The sequence below is a fragment of the Rana temporaria genome, chromosome 5 (assembly GCF_905171775.1).
Source record: "Rana temporaria chromosome 5, aRanTem1.1, whole genome shotgun sequence".
Lineage (NCBI taxonomy): Eukaryota > Metazoa > Chordata > Amphibia > Anura > Ranidae > Rana > Rana temporaria.
In genome coordinates, this window is record NC_053493.1 from 121,126,937 (window position 1) to 121,142,241 (window position 15,305).

Consider the following 15,305-nt stretch of genomic DNA (forward strand, 5'->3'; position numbering starts at 1 on the left):
AAACACAGAGGCACAAAAATGCATTTATGTGAACATATTCCATAGGAACCTATGTTAAAAAATGTCCCTGCATTTGTGCAAAATGCATCAAAAAATGCATTAGTGTGAATCGAGCCTTACAAGGAATGTAAACATCCCTTGTTATAGGAATATGGCATGACAGGACCTCTTTACAGTGAGATATGGGGTCAATAAGACGCCACATCTCACCTTTAGGCTGGGAAGACTAAAATAATAATAATAATAAAAAATAAAAAAAAAAGATCACCGTTTCACAGCCGAAGCGGCACCATTTTTTGGAATGCAGAGGCCAGGCGTGATATCATAACATCGCGCCGTCCTCCGACGATCATAGACTGTTAACACTTCTATATCGGAAGGCATTGTTAATTTACAGCATTTGTTTTTTTTTTTTAAAACCTGTGTAAAACTTTTGCGCACACACAAATACAGTTTATCATATATAAGTGGCTACATCATAAATAATGCTGTACATACAATAGTAACTTGGTTTGAAAATGTTTTGCAAGACAAGCAAAATGTTTAACCACTTGCTTACTAGGCACATATACCCCCCTCCTGCCCAGGTGAAATTTCAGCTTCCGGCACTGCGTCGCTTTAACTGACAATTGCGCGGTCGTGCGACGTGTCTCCCAAACAAAATTGACGCCCTTTTTTTCCCCACAAATAGAGCTTTCTTTTGGTGGTATTTGATCACCTCTGCGGTTTTTATTTTTTGTGCTATAAACAAAAAAAGCAACAATTTTGAAAAAAAAAAATCAATATTTTTTACTTGTTGCTATAATAAATAACCCAATTAAAAAAAAAAAAAAAAATCGCAATAAGCGCTTACAAAATATGGGACAGAATTATTATTTTTTTTTTTACTAGTAATGGCGGCGATCTGCGATTTTTTTATTGGGACTGCGACATTATGGCGGACACATCTGACACTTTTGGCGCCATTCACATTTATACAGCGATCAGTGCTATAAATATGCACTAATTACTGTATAAATGTGACTGGCATTGAAGGGGTTAACACTTGGGGGTGAGGAAGCGGTTAAATGTGTACCTGTATTGTGTTCTAACTGTGGGGGGTGACCGATCTGTGTCCCTATGTACAAGGGACACAGATCGGTCTCCTCTCTCCCCTGACAGGACGTGGAGCTCTGTGTTTACACACAGAGCTCCACGTCCCTGCTCTGTCATTACCGATCGCGGGTACCTGGCGGACATCGCGCCCGCCAGGCACGCGCGTCGGCATTTTGGGGGCGCACCCCCCAGTGGCCGCAGGAATCCAGGACGTCATATGACGTCCTGTTGGATTTTCAAAGCCACAATGAAGCCATCATTTTACAATGGCCCGGGGTTCAGGTGGTTAAATACCATTTGGACTTGATATACAAGCAGTGTCAAAACAGTCACATCCAAGTATGCAGGCATCCGGGGTAAAGTTGTCCACATAGACCATCCTCTGCACCACCAGTGATGTCATCCCTTCCATGCTGCACTCCACAAGCGATTCAGGCCTCACTTTCAGGGTAGTCTTCCCGGTCACGATTGCAAAATGACAGCGGTGAGAGTCGGCGGTGCAGAGGATGGTCTATGTGGATAGCTTTACCCCGGATGCCTTCATACTTAGATGTGACCGTTTTAATCATCAACCATGCAAGTTGCCAAATGTTATACCTTCATTAAATGTAACCATATTGCTACACTTGGAGGCACCTCTCTTCTCTTTTATACTCAGGAGCTCCTGCTGGATTTTGCTTCTAATCCCCTTGTGGAGGCTTCCATTTGTAAATGGACATTTTAGTGTTACACAACCAACAAATCACATTGCTATAATCTTTTTATATGGACTATAAAACTGAAAAAGAGCCATGAGTAATGGTTGTTGAACAAATCACCCGAGTTTCTATTATTTCTTATGGGGAAATTCGCTTTGATATACAAGTGCTTTGGATTCCAAGCATGTTTCTGGAATGAATTGTTTGCAGCAATCCAAGGTTTTACCGTATATCAAATACATATAAACATCTAAAAATATACATATCAGATGTCATAGTATAAAAGCAATTTTACTCCAGATAGCATCACACAGAGAGGGCGAGAACAGAGAAGGGGTCTTGCACCCCAAAATGCCAATATTGTTTGAGACTTCACTTAACTTCTTTACACTTTGCTTTATGTTGCATCTGATATGTATATTTGAAATGTTTAGCATTGCTTATACACTGTATAATGTGGCCACTTTGCTATATACAGTATCTCACAAAAGTGAGTACACCCCTCGCATTTTTGTAAATATTTTATTATATATTTTCATGTGATAACACTGAAGAAATTACACTTTGCTACAATGTAAAGTAGTTGGTGTACAGCTTGTATAATGCTGTAAATTTTCTGTCCCCTCAAAATGACTAAAAACACACCATTATTGTCTAAACCGCTGGAAACAAAAGTGAGTACACCCCTAAGGCTCCATTCACATCTCCGCGACAAGCAACGCCGCGTACGCGGCGTATTTTGCTGCGGATAGTGTATCTTTTTTTTTTTTTTTCAAATTCTTCCCATTGCTGTCAATGGGCGAACGCCAATGTCGCCTGGAAAAAAAGGGTCCGGGACTTTTTTTCAGGCGACAGGCGTACGGCGTCTATGAGATGTGAACCATCTCCATAGACAGCAATGGGAATTTCCCCCTCTAGCGGCACAAGCGGCCGGCGTCGGGCGTTTTGTCGCCTAGATGTGAATGGAGACTAAGTGAAAATGTCCAAATTGGGTGCAATTAGCCATTTTCCCTCCCTGGTGTCATGCGACTCGTTACAAGGTCTCAGGTGTGAATGGTGAGCAGGCGTGTTAATTTGGGGTTATCGCTCTCACTCTCGTCACTGGAAGTTCAACATGGCACCTCATGGCAAAAAAACTAAGGAGCTGAATTGTTGCTCTACATAAAGATAGTTTCTCGGCAGAATTCAGCCAGAAACTCGGTCGGAGCTGGATTCTGCCGAGAAACTCGGTCGTGTGTACACTTTTCAGCGAGGAACCCGTCGAGGAACTCATCGGGCCGAAAAGAGAACATGTTCTCTATTTCCTCGTTGTTCAATGAGGAAAGTTGGCCCGCCGAGCTCCTCGGCGGCTTCCACACTGAACTCGCCGAGGAACTCGATGTGTTTGGCACGTCGAGTTCCTCGGTCGTGTGTACGGGGCCTGAGCTTTAAGAAGATTGCCAAGACCCTGAAACTGAGCTGCAGCATGGTGGCCAAAACCATACCATGGTTTAACAGGACAGGTTCCACTCAGAACAGGCCTGGCCATGGCAGACCAAAGAGGTTGAGTGCACATGCTCAGGATCATATACAGAGGTAGTGATATCATCTGGGAACTGAGCTTGTAGTGCATGACTGAGCTGTAAATACCTAAAAGGCATATCATTGGCTCAAATTCCTCTTTCAGGGTTTGAAAGGTCTTTAGGCCTGGGTGCGATACCTGATGGGACATCCTCAAACGATAGGTGGAGGAGCGCAAGGTCTCCAACATCCACCAGCTCCCTAATGTAGTCATAGAGGAGTGGAAGAGGACTTCGGTGGCAACCTGTGAAGCTCTGGCGAACTCCATGCCCAAGAGGGTTAAGGCAGTGCTGGAAAATAATGGTGGCCACACAAAATATTGACACTTTGGGCCCAACTTGGACATTTTCACTTAGGGGTGTACTCACTTTTGTTGCCAGCGGTTTAGACATCATTGGCTGTGTGTTATTTTGAGGGGACAGCAAATTGACACTGTTATACAAGCTGTACACTCACTACTTTACATTGTAGCAAAGTGTAATTTCCTCAGTTTTGTTACATGAAGAGATATAATAAAATATTTACAAAAATGTGAGGTGCTTACGCACTTTTGTGAAATACTGTGTGTACACTGATAAACACAAACCCTTTAACTACTTGGTGCCCGTGCTATAGCCGAAAGACAACTACGGCTTAAATTGCTATAGCCGAAAGTCAGCTTAAAAATTGCCAGGAGGGCGTACATTGATGTCCTCCTGTGCTCACGCGATCCATGTGGCACATTCTGTGGTCACCAAGTCCTTGGGTATACACTCTTAATTTTGGTTAAAGGTGAGGGGGGGGGGGGGGGAGGGACCCGACAGATCCCTGCATCAACACAGATGTGTAATGTGGCAATCTCTCCTGCAACAAACCCAAATTTCCTGTCTAACAGTTCAAGTTAAAAACAATGGGTTTAGTTTGCACACATTTGCAAGTACATGTGCAAGCTGCTGCAGCCACATCATGGCACCCCAGTGAACTGCAGTCCTAACGCAATCATTTTGCCAGTCACCTTGGTTGCAACGTGAACTGCTAGACAAGGTCAATTTGGTTTGTTGCAGGCTGGCAGGCAAGTAAACTGGGAATTTGTGTTTGTTGTTTTTTTGACATGCTCTAACCACTCTAATTCACAAAATTTGCTGCATATCGCAGAGCATTGGCTGTACTAGATTACAGCAGGGGTTTTGAGCCAGGGTTATCTATATCCCCTGTGGGTATGGGATCCAAATCAGGGTATGAGACGGAATCTACACATAAAAGACTGAACACAAATCTACATATGGTGGACTTTTTCTGTAGCACAGCATTTCTAGAAATAAAGATTTCAGATTATCTCTAAACTGACAGCCTCCACAGTCCCTTTTATAGCTCAAAACACACACTTTTATATGCTGGGCATACGTTATAAAATTCTCTTCGATTTCTTTTAAGCCCTGTACACACGATCGGAATTTCCGATGGAAAAGGGATTATGCCAATGATATTTTTCTCATTTTTTACCTAAATAATTGATGTAAACAACAGTCGGCATAATTCTCATGTTATCAACTATTAAGAGTACAGTTAAAATTTTATTGAAATAAAAGTTATTTTATTCCCCCCCCCCCCCCAAAAAAAAAAACCACACACACAGACCTTACAATGCACTGTTCCATGCACACTAAGTTTCAAAACACTTTATAGTTTGTAAAGAACTAAAAAAAATTGCCACTTGTTGTGTTTGCAGCATATTTACTGAAATAAAAAGCTATTTCAAATCAAACATTGAACAACATTTAAAACATTTTAACAGGTCACATTACATTTTAACATAGGACCCCTTATTTGATAGCAGCTTCACAAGTCTTGTATCCATTGAACTTATGAGTTTTTGGACAGTTTCTGCTTGAATTTGTTTGTAAGATTTCAGAATAGCCTCCCATAGCTGCTGTTTGGATGTAAACTGCCTCCCACCCTCATAGATCTTTTGCTTGAGGATGCTCCAAAGGTCCTCAATAGGATTGAGGTCAGGGGAGGATGGAGGCCACATCATGACTTTCTCTCCATTATCCCCATAGCAGCCATTGATGCAGAGGTATTCTTTGCAGTATGAGATGGTGCATTGTCATGCATGAAGATGATTTTATTACAGAAAGCATAGTTCTTCCTTCTGTACCAGGGAAGGAAGTGGTCAGTCAGGAACTCCACATACTTTGCAGAGGTCATCTTTACACCTCCAGGGACCCTAAAGGGGCCGACCAGCTCCCTTTCCCATGATTCCGGCCCAAAACATGACTCCACCAACGCCTTGCTGACATTCATCAGGTATCACACCCAGTCCCAAAGACCTTTCAAACCCCGAAAGAGGAATTTGAGCCAACAATATGCTTTTTAGGTATTTACAGCTCAGTCACGCACTGCAAGCTCAGTTCCCAGATGATATCACTACCTTTCAATCTCTGCCCTTGATAGATACCATCACTGGCACAGAACCCACTAGATTGAGATCTGCTCTGTGCAGCCCCACTGCCACTCATACGGCCCACAGGGTAAAAATCTCAGTGGATGTTGGGTCTCTAGAGGATGCCGAGTAGGAGGTGGTACTGGAGGGCACCAAACTGGATTCATCTAGATTACCTAACAGACAGACTCATGCAACAGTATATTATACAAAGAGCATACCTAATTCCACTCTGGGTTTTTAGATACTGCCCAAACCACTGCCCATTGTGCCTCCACTGTCAAAAGGGGAAATGGGCACTCTTTCACCTACTGTGGACCTGTATATAGAAACATAATACAATCTGGGATAGGTGGCTTGAGCAGTCAGACACCTGTGCTGTATAAAATTGTGCTCAGGCTCTTATAATTCATTATGGGGTTCTGCATCTATGCTTGTACCCTTGTAATGTATTATGTGCAATGCCACTCTGTGTCCCTCTTCAATGATCAAACCTTTTTCTTCCCTTCCCTATCCTTGGTGCCCATTTTTTTTTACAGGATTCCCACTCTATGAACGTTGGTATTAAGTATTTCTATTACCATTGTACTTACTCTATTCTTTTATGTCGGATAACTCCATATTGTGACTTTATACTATGGAGACCACTTATGCGCCTTTTTTTCTTCTTCTATACACCGTACCATGCAATTGTATATTTAAATTTCTTCTTTACAATTAAAACTTTTTTTTTTCTAAATAAGAATAAAGGCAAGAATTTCCACACTGCACAAATTGTTACCGAATGATTTAATAGTGTGATGGTAAATCTCATGTGCGGATTACTGCGTTGTGGAATGGCACAGTACTAGGATTTTATAAAATATGCATCAATGATAAAATCATGAAATACAATAGAAGATACATGTTTAAAAGATGTACACTTAAAATAGGACTTCCCACTTAATTTGTCTTAGACATATAAAGAGTGCTCCTAATGTTACAAGTATGGTTCACAAAAAAAATAATAATCAAAAATATGAAATAATTTTGCCTTGTAGTAATAAAAGTTGATAACACCAAGCTGATATAATAACAAACTGATATAGTTGCACTGTGTTACAGCGTCTAGCTGGTACCTCGGAACTCAGGAGGGCCAACCTTACAATGCAAATGCAGCATGTAGATAATGGAATTTTGTGGGGGGAACCAGAAATACAGACAAATAGTTTAGTAATATTCATTCCCTTTCAGAGAAAGTAGTATAATTCAAGCCATGATCTCTAGGAGAATAGAATTCTGCACTAAAATAGGTTGTCAGCACAGGAATGTTCCCTAACACAAGTGTCAGCTGCCCATAGGAATAATACTTACAGCATTTGCTTAAACCATGCTTAAACATTTGCCTACAACATTCTGTATTACAAATTTCATGAGGTCCACGATTGGTCAATATAAAAAGGGGGCATTTAAATATATTGGTGTCCCCTTTAACCTTACTAGTCTGCAACCAGACCCAAAGCAAATGATAACATACTTTACACATTCATGCCTTTGTGCGTTAAAGGGAGCATTTTTCTCCAGGATTCTGCAGCATAAAAGAAAAAAAAAAAAAGAAGACTGGTCATGTTGGAGATTTGTCCCCAAGTTACATATGTTCTGGGTGACTCTGTAAACAAGAAATTACTTCCTCCACAGGTGTTTTCTCATAGCAAATTCGATAAACAGCAGTGAAAAGTGGAAATCTGTGGGATAAAGAAACAAATGTGTAAAAAATATATACTGCAACAGGAACCATTTTTTTCCTCATTAAAACCCTACTGAAGTCTCGCACCTTTTTTTATTTATACAGTAGTACATTATAAACGTCCCACGTTAAGATTTGTAAAATAGCTATGTTACTTGTACTAGAGTTTAGATTAGGCCTGAACATCTACCTGATAAAAAACACATAAACATGTGCAAAGAGGACCAGACAGCAACTCAAAGACGTGCTATGATGAGCATGAAAACATGCAGTGGTGATGGAAACAAGATGGGCAACCTTGAGAGAGTGAAAGTTGACAGCGGCATATCCCTGACATGCTCAAGGGGCAGTTTCTGAAGAGTTGAGACCCAAAAAAAGAGATTTTTAATACAGCTTACCTGTAAAATCTTTTTCTTGGAGTACATCACGGGACACAGAGTGGCATTCATTACTATATGGGTTATATGGAGTACCTTCAGGTGATGGACACTGGCAATCTCAAACAGGAAATGCCCCTCCCTATATAACCCCCTCCCATAGGAGGAGTACCTCAGTTTTGTAGCAAGCAGTATGCCTCCCAAAATGGTCCTCAAAAGAGGGGTGGGAGCTCTGTGTCCCGTGATGTACTCCAAGAAAAAGATTTTACAGGTAAGCTGTATTAAAAATCTCTTTTTCTTTATCGTTACATCACGGGACACAGAGCGGCATTCATTACTATATGGGATGTCCCAAAGCAATGCTTACAATGAGGGGAGGGAGAACATCTCCAAGACAAAAGGATTTAATTTAGAGAAATACTCAAATCATAATAAATCCAACTTAGTTGAGAAAAATAATCTTAAATTTTAAATTTAACTCAAAAAAGAGGAGCCCCCGGAATCCGAGGGTCTCAAACTGCAGCCTGCAGCACTGCCTGCCCAAAGGCTGTATCAGAATTTCTTCTTACGTCCAACTGGTAGAATTTTGTAAACGTGTGGACAGAAGACCAGGTTGCCGCCTTGCAAACTTGAGCCATAGAGATCTGGTGGTGTGCTGCCCAGGAGGCGCCCATGGCCCTAGTAGAATGAGCCTTTAATGATACTGGAGGAGGCAACCCTTTCAAGCCGTAGGCCTGAGTGATTAATTGCTTAATCCACCTAGAAATGGTGGACTTTGCAGCTGCCTGCCCCTTCTTGGGCCCATCCGGTAAAATGAACAGCACATCTGTTTTCCGGATCTTCTTTGTAGCTTTAAGATAGGCCTTCATGGCCCTGACAATATCCAAGGTATGCAGCAACCCTTCCTTTCTGGAAGTAGGTTTAGGGAAGAAGGATGGTAATACCAAATCCTGGTTCAAATGAAAACTGGATATAACCTTCGGTAGGAAGGAAGGATGAGGGCGGAGAACGACCCTGTCCTTATGAAAAATAAGATATGGTTCCTTACAGGATAAGGCCGCCAGTTCCGATACTCTTCTTGCGGAAACTATGGCGACCAAAAATACTAACTTCCTTGTCAGTAAAACCAAAGGAATTTCAGCCAACGGCTCAAACGGTTGTTTCTGTAAACTTGACAGAACAAGATTTAAATCCCACGGGCAAAGCGGGGATTTAACTGGAGGTTTAATACGCAAGACCCCTTGAAGGAAGGTCTTAACCAGCGAGTGGGTGGCCAGCGGCCGCTGAAACCACACTGACAAAGCTGAAATCTGTCCTTTGATTGTGCTTAATGCCAATCCTTTATCCACTCCTAGCTGGAGAAAACTTAAAACTATCAATGGTGAATTTGCGAGGAAGCCATAGCTTGGACTCACACCAGCCTACATAGGCCTTCCAGACCCTGTGATAAATCACCCTAGAGACCGGTTTCCTGGCTCTGATTAGGGTAGAGATTACTTTCTGAGACAGACCTCTACCCCTGAGAATCAGGGATTCAGCTTCCAGGCCGTCAAATTTTAGATGCCGTAAGGCAGGGTGGAGGATCGGACCTTGCGATAGCAGGTCTGGCCGTAGAGGAAGAGTCCAAGGGTCTCCCACTACCATCCTTAAGATTAGTGAGTACCATGCCCTTCTGGGCCATGCTGGAGCTACCAGGATAACTGGTATGTGCTCCACCCTGATCCTGCGCAGCAGGCGGGGTAGTAACTGGAGCGGGGGAAACGCATAAAGAAGTTTGAACTGATGCCAAGGGCAAACCAGCGCATCGGTTCCGCAGGCCATCGGATCCCTTGAGCGGGACATGAACCTGTCTAGCTTCTTGTTGAGTCTCGATGCCATGACATCCACGTCCGGCACTCCCCATCTTTGGCAGAGTGCTTGAAAGATTTGTGGATGCAGAGACCATTCCCCCGGCCATAGAGTCTGGCGGCTTAAGAAGTCCGCCTGAAAGTTGTCCACTCCGGGAATGAATATTGCCGATATGCAGGGCACATGAGCCTCTGCCCATAGGAGAATCAAGCTCACCTCTCTCTGAGCGGCTTGACTCCTGGTTCCCCCTTGGTGATTTATGTATGCCACGGCCGTGGCATTGTCTGATTGAATTCTCACCAGGAACCCCTGCAATTTTGACGTCCAAGCCCTGAGGGCTAGTCGAGCAGCTCTGAGCTCCAAGATGTTGATGGGCAACTGCTTCTCTAGCTTTGCCCAAGTACCTTGGCGAGTGCAACCATCCAAAATTGCTCCCCAGCCTGTCAGGCTGGCGTCTGTGGTCACCATCTTCCAAGCCACTGGGCTGAAAGATCTCCCCTTCAGTAGATTCTGAGGGTCTAACCACCAACACAGACTTTGTCGGACTCTTGATGAGAGCGGCAACGGGATATCCAAGGCCTGTGGCCTTCTGCTCCATGCTGACAGGATGGCTGCCTGCAGGATGCGAGTGTGACTCTGGGCGTATGGTACCGCCTCGAATGTGGCCACCATCTTGCCTAGTAACTTCATACATAGGCGAATAGTCGGTTCCTTTTTGCTTAGAACCAGTAGGATTAATTCCTTGATGGCTTTGACCTTCCTCAGAGGTAGAAACACTCTTTGTTGTTCTGTGTCTAATCTCATGCCGAGATATTCCAACTGCCTTGTGGGCAGGAAAGCTGACTTTTCTCGATTTAGGACCCAGCCGAACTTCTCGAGGTATTGGACCGTGAGGGCCACTGCTCGCTCCAAGCCGGGAGACGAGTGATCTATGACTAGGAGGTCGTCCAGGTATGCTAGGATCGTGACCCCTTGGATCCTTAGTTTGGCTAGGATTGGAGCTAGGACCTTCGTGAACACCCGGGGGGCCGTAGCCAACCCAAAGGGAAGCGCCACGAATTGGAAGTGACGCAAAGCCACCATGAAGCGTAGATATTTTTGATGTGGCTGATAAATTGGAACATGAAGGTAGGCATCCTTTATGTCTATGGACGCCATGAAGTCGTCCTTTTGGAGTGTGGCAGCTGCTGACCGCACGGATTCCATCCGAAATGAGCGGATCTTTAGGTATGCATTTACCATCTTTAGGTCCAAAATTGGCCTGACATCTCCATTGGACTTCGGGATGATGAATAGGTTGGAGTAGAAACCTAGCCCCTGTTCCAGGACTGGTACCTCTACTATTACTTCCTGGGAAAGTAGATGATTTAATGCCGACATTAATGCGGCTCCTTTCTCCGGATCGTTTGGAATCCTCGACTCCTGGAAATGAGGAGGAGGAAACTTTAGGAAATCTAATTTGTAGCCCGTGGCCACGGAAGACCGTACCCACTCGTCGGGAATGCTGGCTTCCCAAACCTCTGAAAAGAGTCGCAGCCTTCCCCCCACCTTCGTGGGTGGGGGCGCCCCTTCATAAGGTCGGCTTGGGGGCTGGTTTTGCTGGTTTGCGAAACCACTGCTTTCTGCCTCTAGCAGCCTGTCCTTGAGACTTGCTGTTGAAGCCGAAGTTTGCTTTCGCAGGAGGCCGTCGATACTGTTTGGCATTAGAGGGCCCCTGCCCAGGGGAGTACTGTCGTTTAAACGCAGGCCCCTGAAACTTCTTCTTAGTTGGCAAGAGAGTACTTTTGCCGTTTGAAATGGTCTGAATGTATTTATCTAGGTCTTCTCCGAAGAGTCGTCCTCCATGGAAGGGGAACCCTACCAGGAGCTTCTTGCATGGGGGCTCGGCCTCCCAGCTTTTTAACCATAAGAGTCTTCTCATATGGATAAGGGATAACGATAAACGTGACGCTTGCTGGATAGAATCCTTAATTGCGTCTACCGTAAAACATATGGCCTTAGGGACATCCGAAAATTCTTCTGCCTGCTGGGCAGGAATAAGTTTAAGCATCTGCTTAATTTGATCCGATAATGCTTGAGCAACCCCAATCGCAGCCACAGCTGGCTGTACTACTGCCCCTGCAGTAGTGAAGGAGTTCTTAAGTAGTGCTTCCAAGCGTTTATCAACTGGATCCTTGAATACCTGTATGTTTTCTACAGGGCATGTTAACGACTTGTTAACACATGAGATGGCTGCGTCCACTGCAGGAGTAGCCCATTTCTTGGAAAATTTATCTTCCATAGGATATAGGGCAGAGAATCTTTTAGGTGGTAAGAAGATTTTATCTGGCTTGTTCCAATCTTGGAACAAAACTCCCTCTAATAGAGGGTGGATCGGAAACACTGCATTGCTTTGAGGCGCCCTCAGTGAGCCCAAAGCTGAAACCGTCGATACCTGGAGATCTGGTACTGGCAAGTTGAATGCATTATGGACCAAGTCCGTTAAGGCTTGAATCCACCAGCTCTCCCCTTGGGAGACTGCTCCAGACTCCTCTGTATCCGGATCTTCGATCCCTGAACCTACTTGGTCCTTGTCCAAGAGGTCGTCCAATTCCCCTGAGGAAAGGACCTCCTCTTCTGAGGGTCCACGCTCGGGCGACGGAGATCTAATCCGTTTACTGCCCCGCATAGCTGTGGCTATCATTTTTCCCATTCTTTTCTCCATCTCTCTTAAAGAGGTGAGTAATACCTCGTCCGTGACCATCTTAGGGTTGGACTGACCCGCGCCAGCTCCAGCCCCAGATCCCGATGGCCCCAAGGCTCCCTGTGGGGAAAGCAGCGGCATAGCTTTGTCCGAGACCTCAGACTCTCTGGGGGAATCCCCACCTCTTGTACCCTCTGACCCGGATGCCATGGTACAATACCGAGGTACACCTGCTACTTATTGGTACTTGGAACTATAAAAGTTAATTGCCCAAACACCTGTTTGGGGGATAAAAAATGCTTCCTCTCCCCTAGATGACTTTCTTTTTTTTTTTTTTTCAATCTTTTTTTTTTTTGTTTTTGTTTTTGTTTCAAATCCAGGAAAGAAAAAGCATTCTGTCCCCCTGAGTAGTATTGCAAGAAAAACTATGAGATGGAAAAGAAACAGCCTATTTCTAGGCTTGAAAACAGTCTTCTGAAGACTGCAATATTCTTTCTGGCCACTGTGTGTCCTCGGCGCCCCGTGCTGCCGCTCTGGTCTTTCCTCCCCAGTTCCAATGTATTGAATGAGCTGTTTGGAACGAAAAAGGAAGGGCCGCCCCTTCCTTAAACCACTGACCCGCCCTTCCCCCCTCAGCTAAACGGCGCGAATTGCGCCTATAACACGTGAACGCGCGCCGATAGGGGGGGGGGGGGTTGGGGGGGAAGGGAGCCTCTCTGCTCCAGCAGGAACCACAAGGAGGTCAGCGTTCTGCCTGCTTGCAGGCTCTGAGGAGGAAGACTGATGGAGCATCGCCTGGAGGCTTGCAGGTAAGCATAGCTCTCTGACACACACATACACTTTATATCACACAGGCCCCACTCAATGCTTTTCCAACACTACAAGGGAGGTCACTTCTTATGGGGAATAATACACATAGAGCCATCCTATCATTAAGATATGTGACTAGTTTGCCAGATGCAGCGCATAACTTTAGGCATGTCCCCTGTGACCCCCCAGAAAAAACCTGCTAAGAACCAAGTTCCGCAAGTTTTCCCCTCACTTACCTGCTCCATGCCGCAGGACTTTGCCAAGCAAGAGGCCCAATCTTCCCCCATCTCCGTGGGGATGTCTAGACCTTCAGGCCCTGGGTTCCTATGAAGGATCCACTGTCCTGGGCCCATATAGCACTCTGGCAACAGAAAACATTAGGCACCCAAAGGTTTCTAAGTTCTGGGCCCAGGGTCCAGCTCTCTAAAAAGAAAAGCATTATGGGCTATACCCCAAGGGTTTGGGGTCCGGTTACTGACCACTTTAGCGCTGAGGCCTTTGGACAGAACCGGTTAGCTCACCTAATCCCAAGGATGCGGAGGCAAGCTAAACCATGACCAACACCTAAGACACTGGCGTAAAAAACTGAGGTACTCCTCCTATGGGAGGGGGTTATATAGGGAGGGGCATTTCCTGTTTGAGATTGCCAGTGTCCATCACCTGAAGGTACTCCATATAACCCATATAGTAATGAATGCCGCTCTGTGTCCCGTGATGTAACGATAAAGAAATATATTCAATATCCTCAAGGTTCCCCAAACTATGTAAAATATTCATAAAAAGGTTGAGAAGTCACTAGTAGAATATCAATAACCCAAAAAATTTATAACCTGGCTGAGAAAAAAAAAAACACTCTATAAATAAACCTTGTGAATACTCAAATATGCTGACTAATAGAGATGCCACTATACTATATATATATATATATATATATATATATATATATATATATATATATATATATATATATATATATATATATATATATATATATACTGTGCCGTGAGCTCATTCTGTCGTTGCTGGGGTGCTGTTCCCACCCCTGGGCGATAGGTGGCAGAAGTGGAGTCGAGGTCTGGGTGCTCTTCCCCAGCAGCCTATCGGGGGGGGGGTCACTCGCTGTGCATGCTGGGGGAAGGGTATTTATGAGACAGACGCCATTGGTCTGGGTCGTCTTCTTCGAGCGCGGCACCCACCTTTAGGATGACCGCATCACAGTGCAACGGCCTTCCAGGCCGGGGTGCGCGTGCCATGCGGTGTTCCTGGTTTCGGGGTCATGTTGGTCCGGAACATTTAAGCTGTGGCGAGGAGCCCAGTAGTCGACTAGGTTCCCAATCTTGAAAGATCCCAAGCGAGAAAGCTGTTCGGTGGGGAGTCCATATGAGGGGAGCCAATGAGAAGCTGGTGATCCAATAGGGTCTCGACAAACCACCAGGGATCAAGGTAACCGGACACTGAGAGGCTGGTCACCATTAGTCGGTAACCTGAAAACTACCTGAAGAAGATCCAGGCAACAAAATCTATTAAGGAGGATCATCTCCGCCATCACAATTCTGGGGAGGGCCTGTGGCAGAGACTTTTCCTTGCCAGGCCAGTGAGAGAGGCCTGTCCAGGTATGCTATACAAACTCTGGCTAGAGTGACGAAGAATTCAAAGTGTTGTTGGAAGCAGGACCTTTTCCTATTGTTACGCCTGAGTCTGCCATTTCTCCTACTTCATCTCTACTCTTCACCACAAGTTTTATTGTTTTTACCCGGCTGGGTAATAAAGAGCACAGAAAAAAAAAAAAAAAAAAAGAGACACCTGTCGTGGACATTCCGTTACTGTTACATACACCCCTAGGACGGCGGAGGAGCCACGAGGTAACGTGCCATACAAACAAACCAGCAGCTCCTTCGGGGGTAGTGAGACACACACACACACACACACACACACACACACACACAAAATTATATAAAAAATATATATATCACAACAAAATTTAGCCATGATGAAACGCCAAGAAGAAACAAAAAGCAACCCAGTTTAAAATAGAAAATAAAAAAAACGAAACATTTTTTGTATAGATTTTTTTTTTTTTTTTTTT

At 44.5% G+C, this 15,305-nt stretch overlaps 1 protein-coding gene across 1 annotated transcript in view; it reads right to left on the minus strand.

Annotated features, from left to right (window-relative positions):
• Positions 1-6,547: 6,547 nt before the first annotated feature.
• The window catches only part of GPD1L (glycerol-3-phosphate dehydrogenase 1 like), a 53,040-nt gene continuing 44,282 nt past the window's right edge, over positions 6,548-15,305 (minus strand). The window contains exon 8 of the mRNA XM_040353084.1: positions 6,548-7,499. Coding sequence (XP_040209018.1) covers positions 7,403-7,499 — 97 coding nt within the window. The 3' untranslated portion in view covers positions 6,548-7,402. The remainder of the gene's footprint in view (positions 7,500-15,305) is intronic.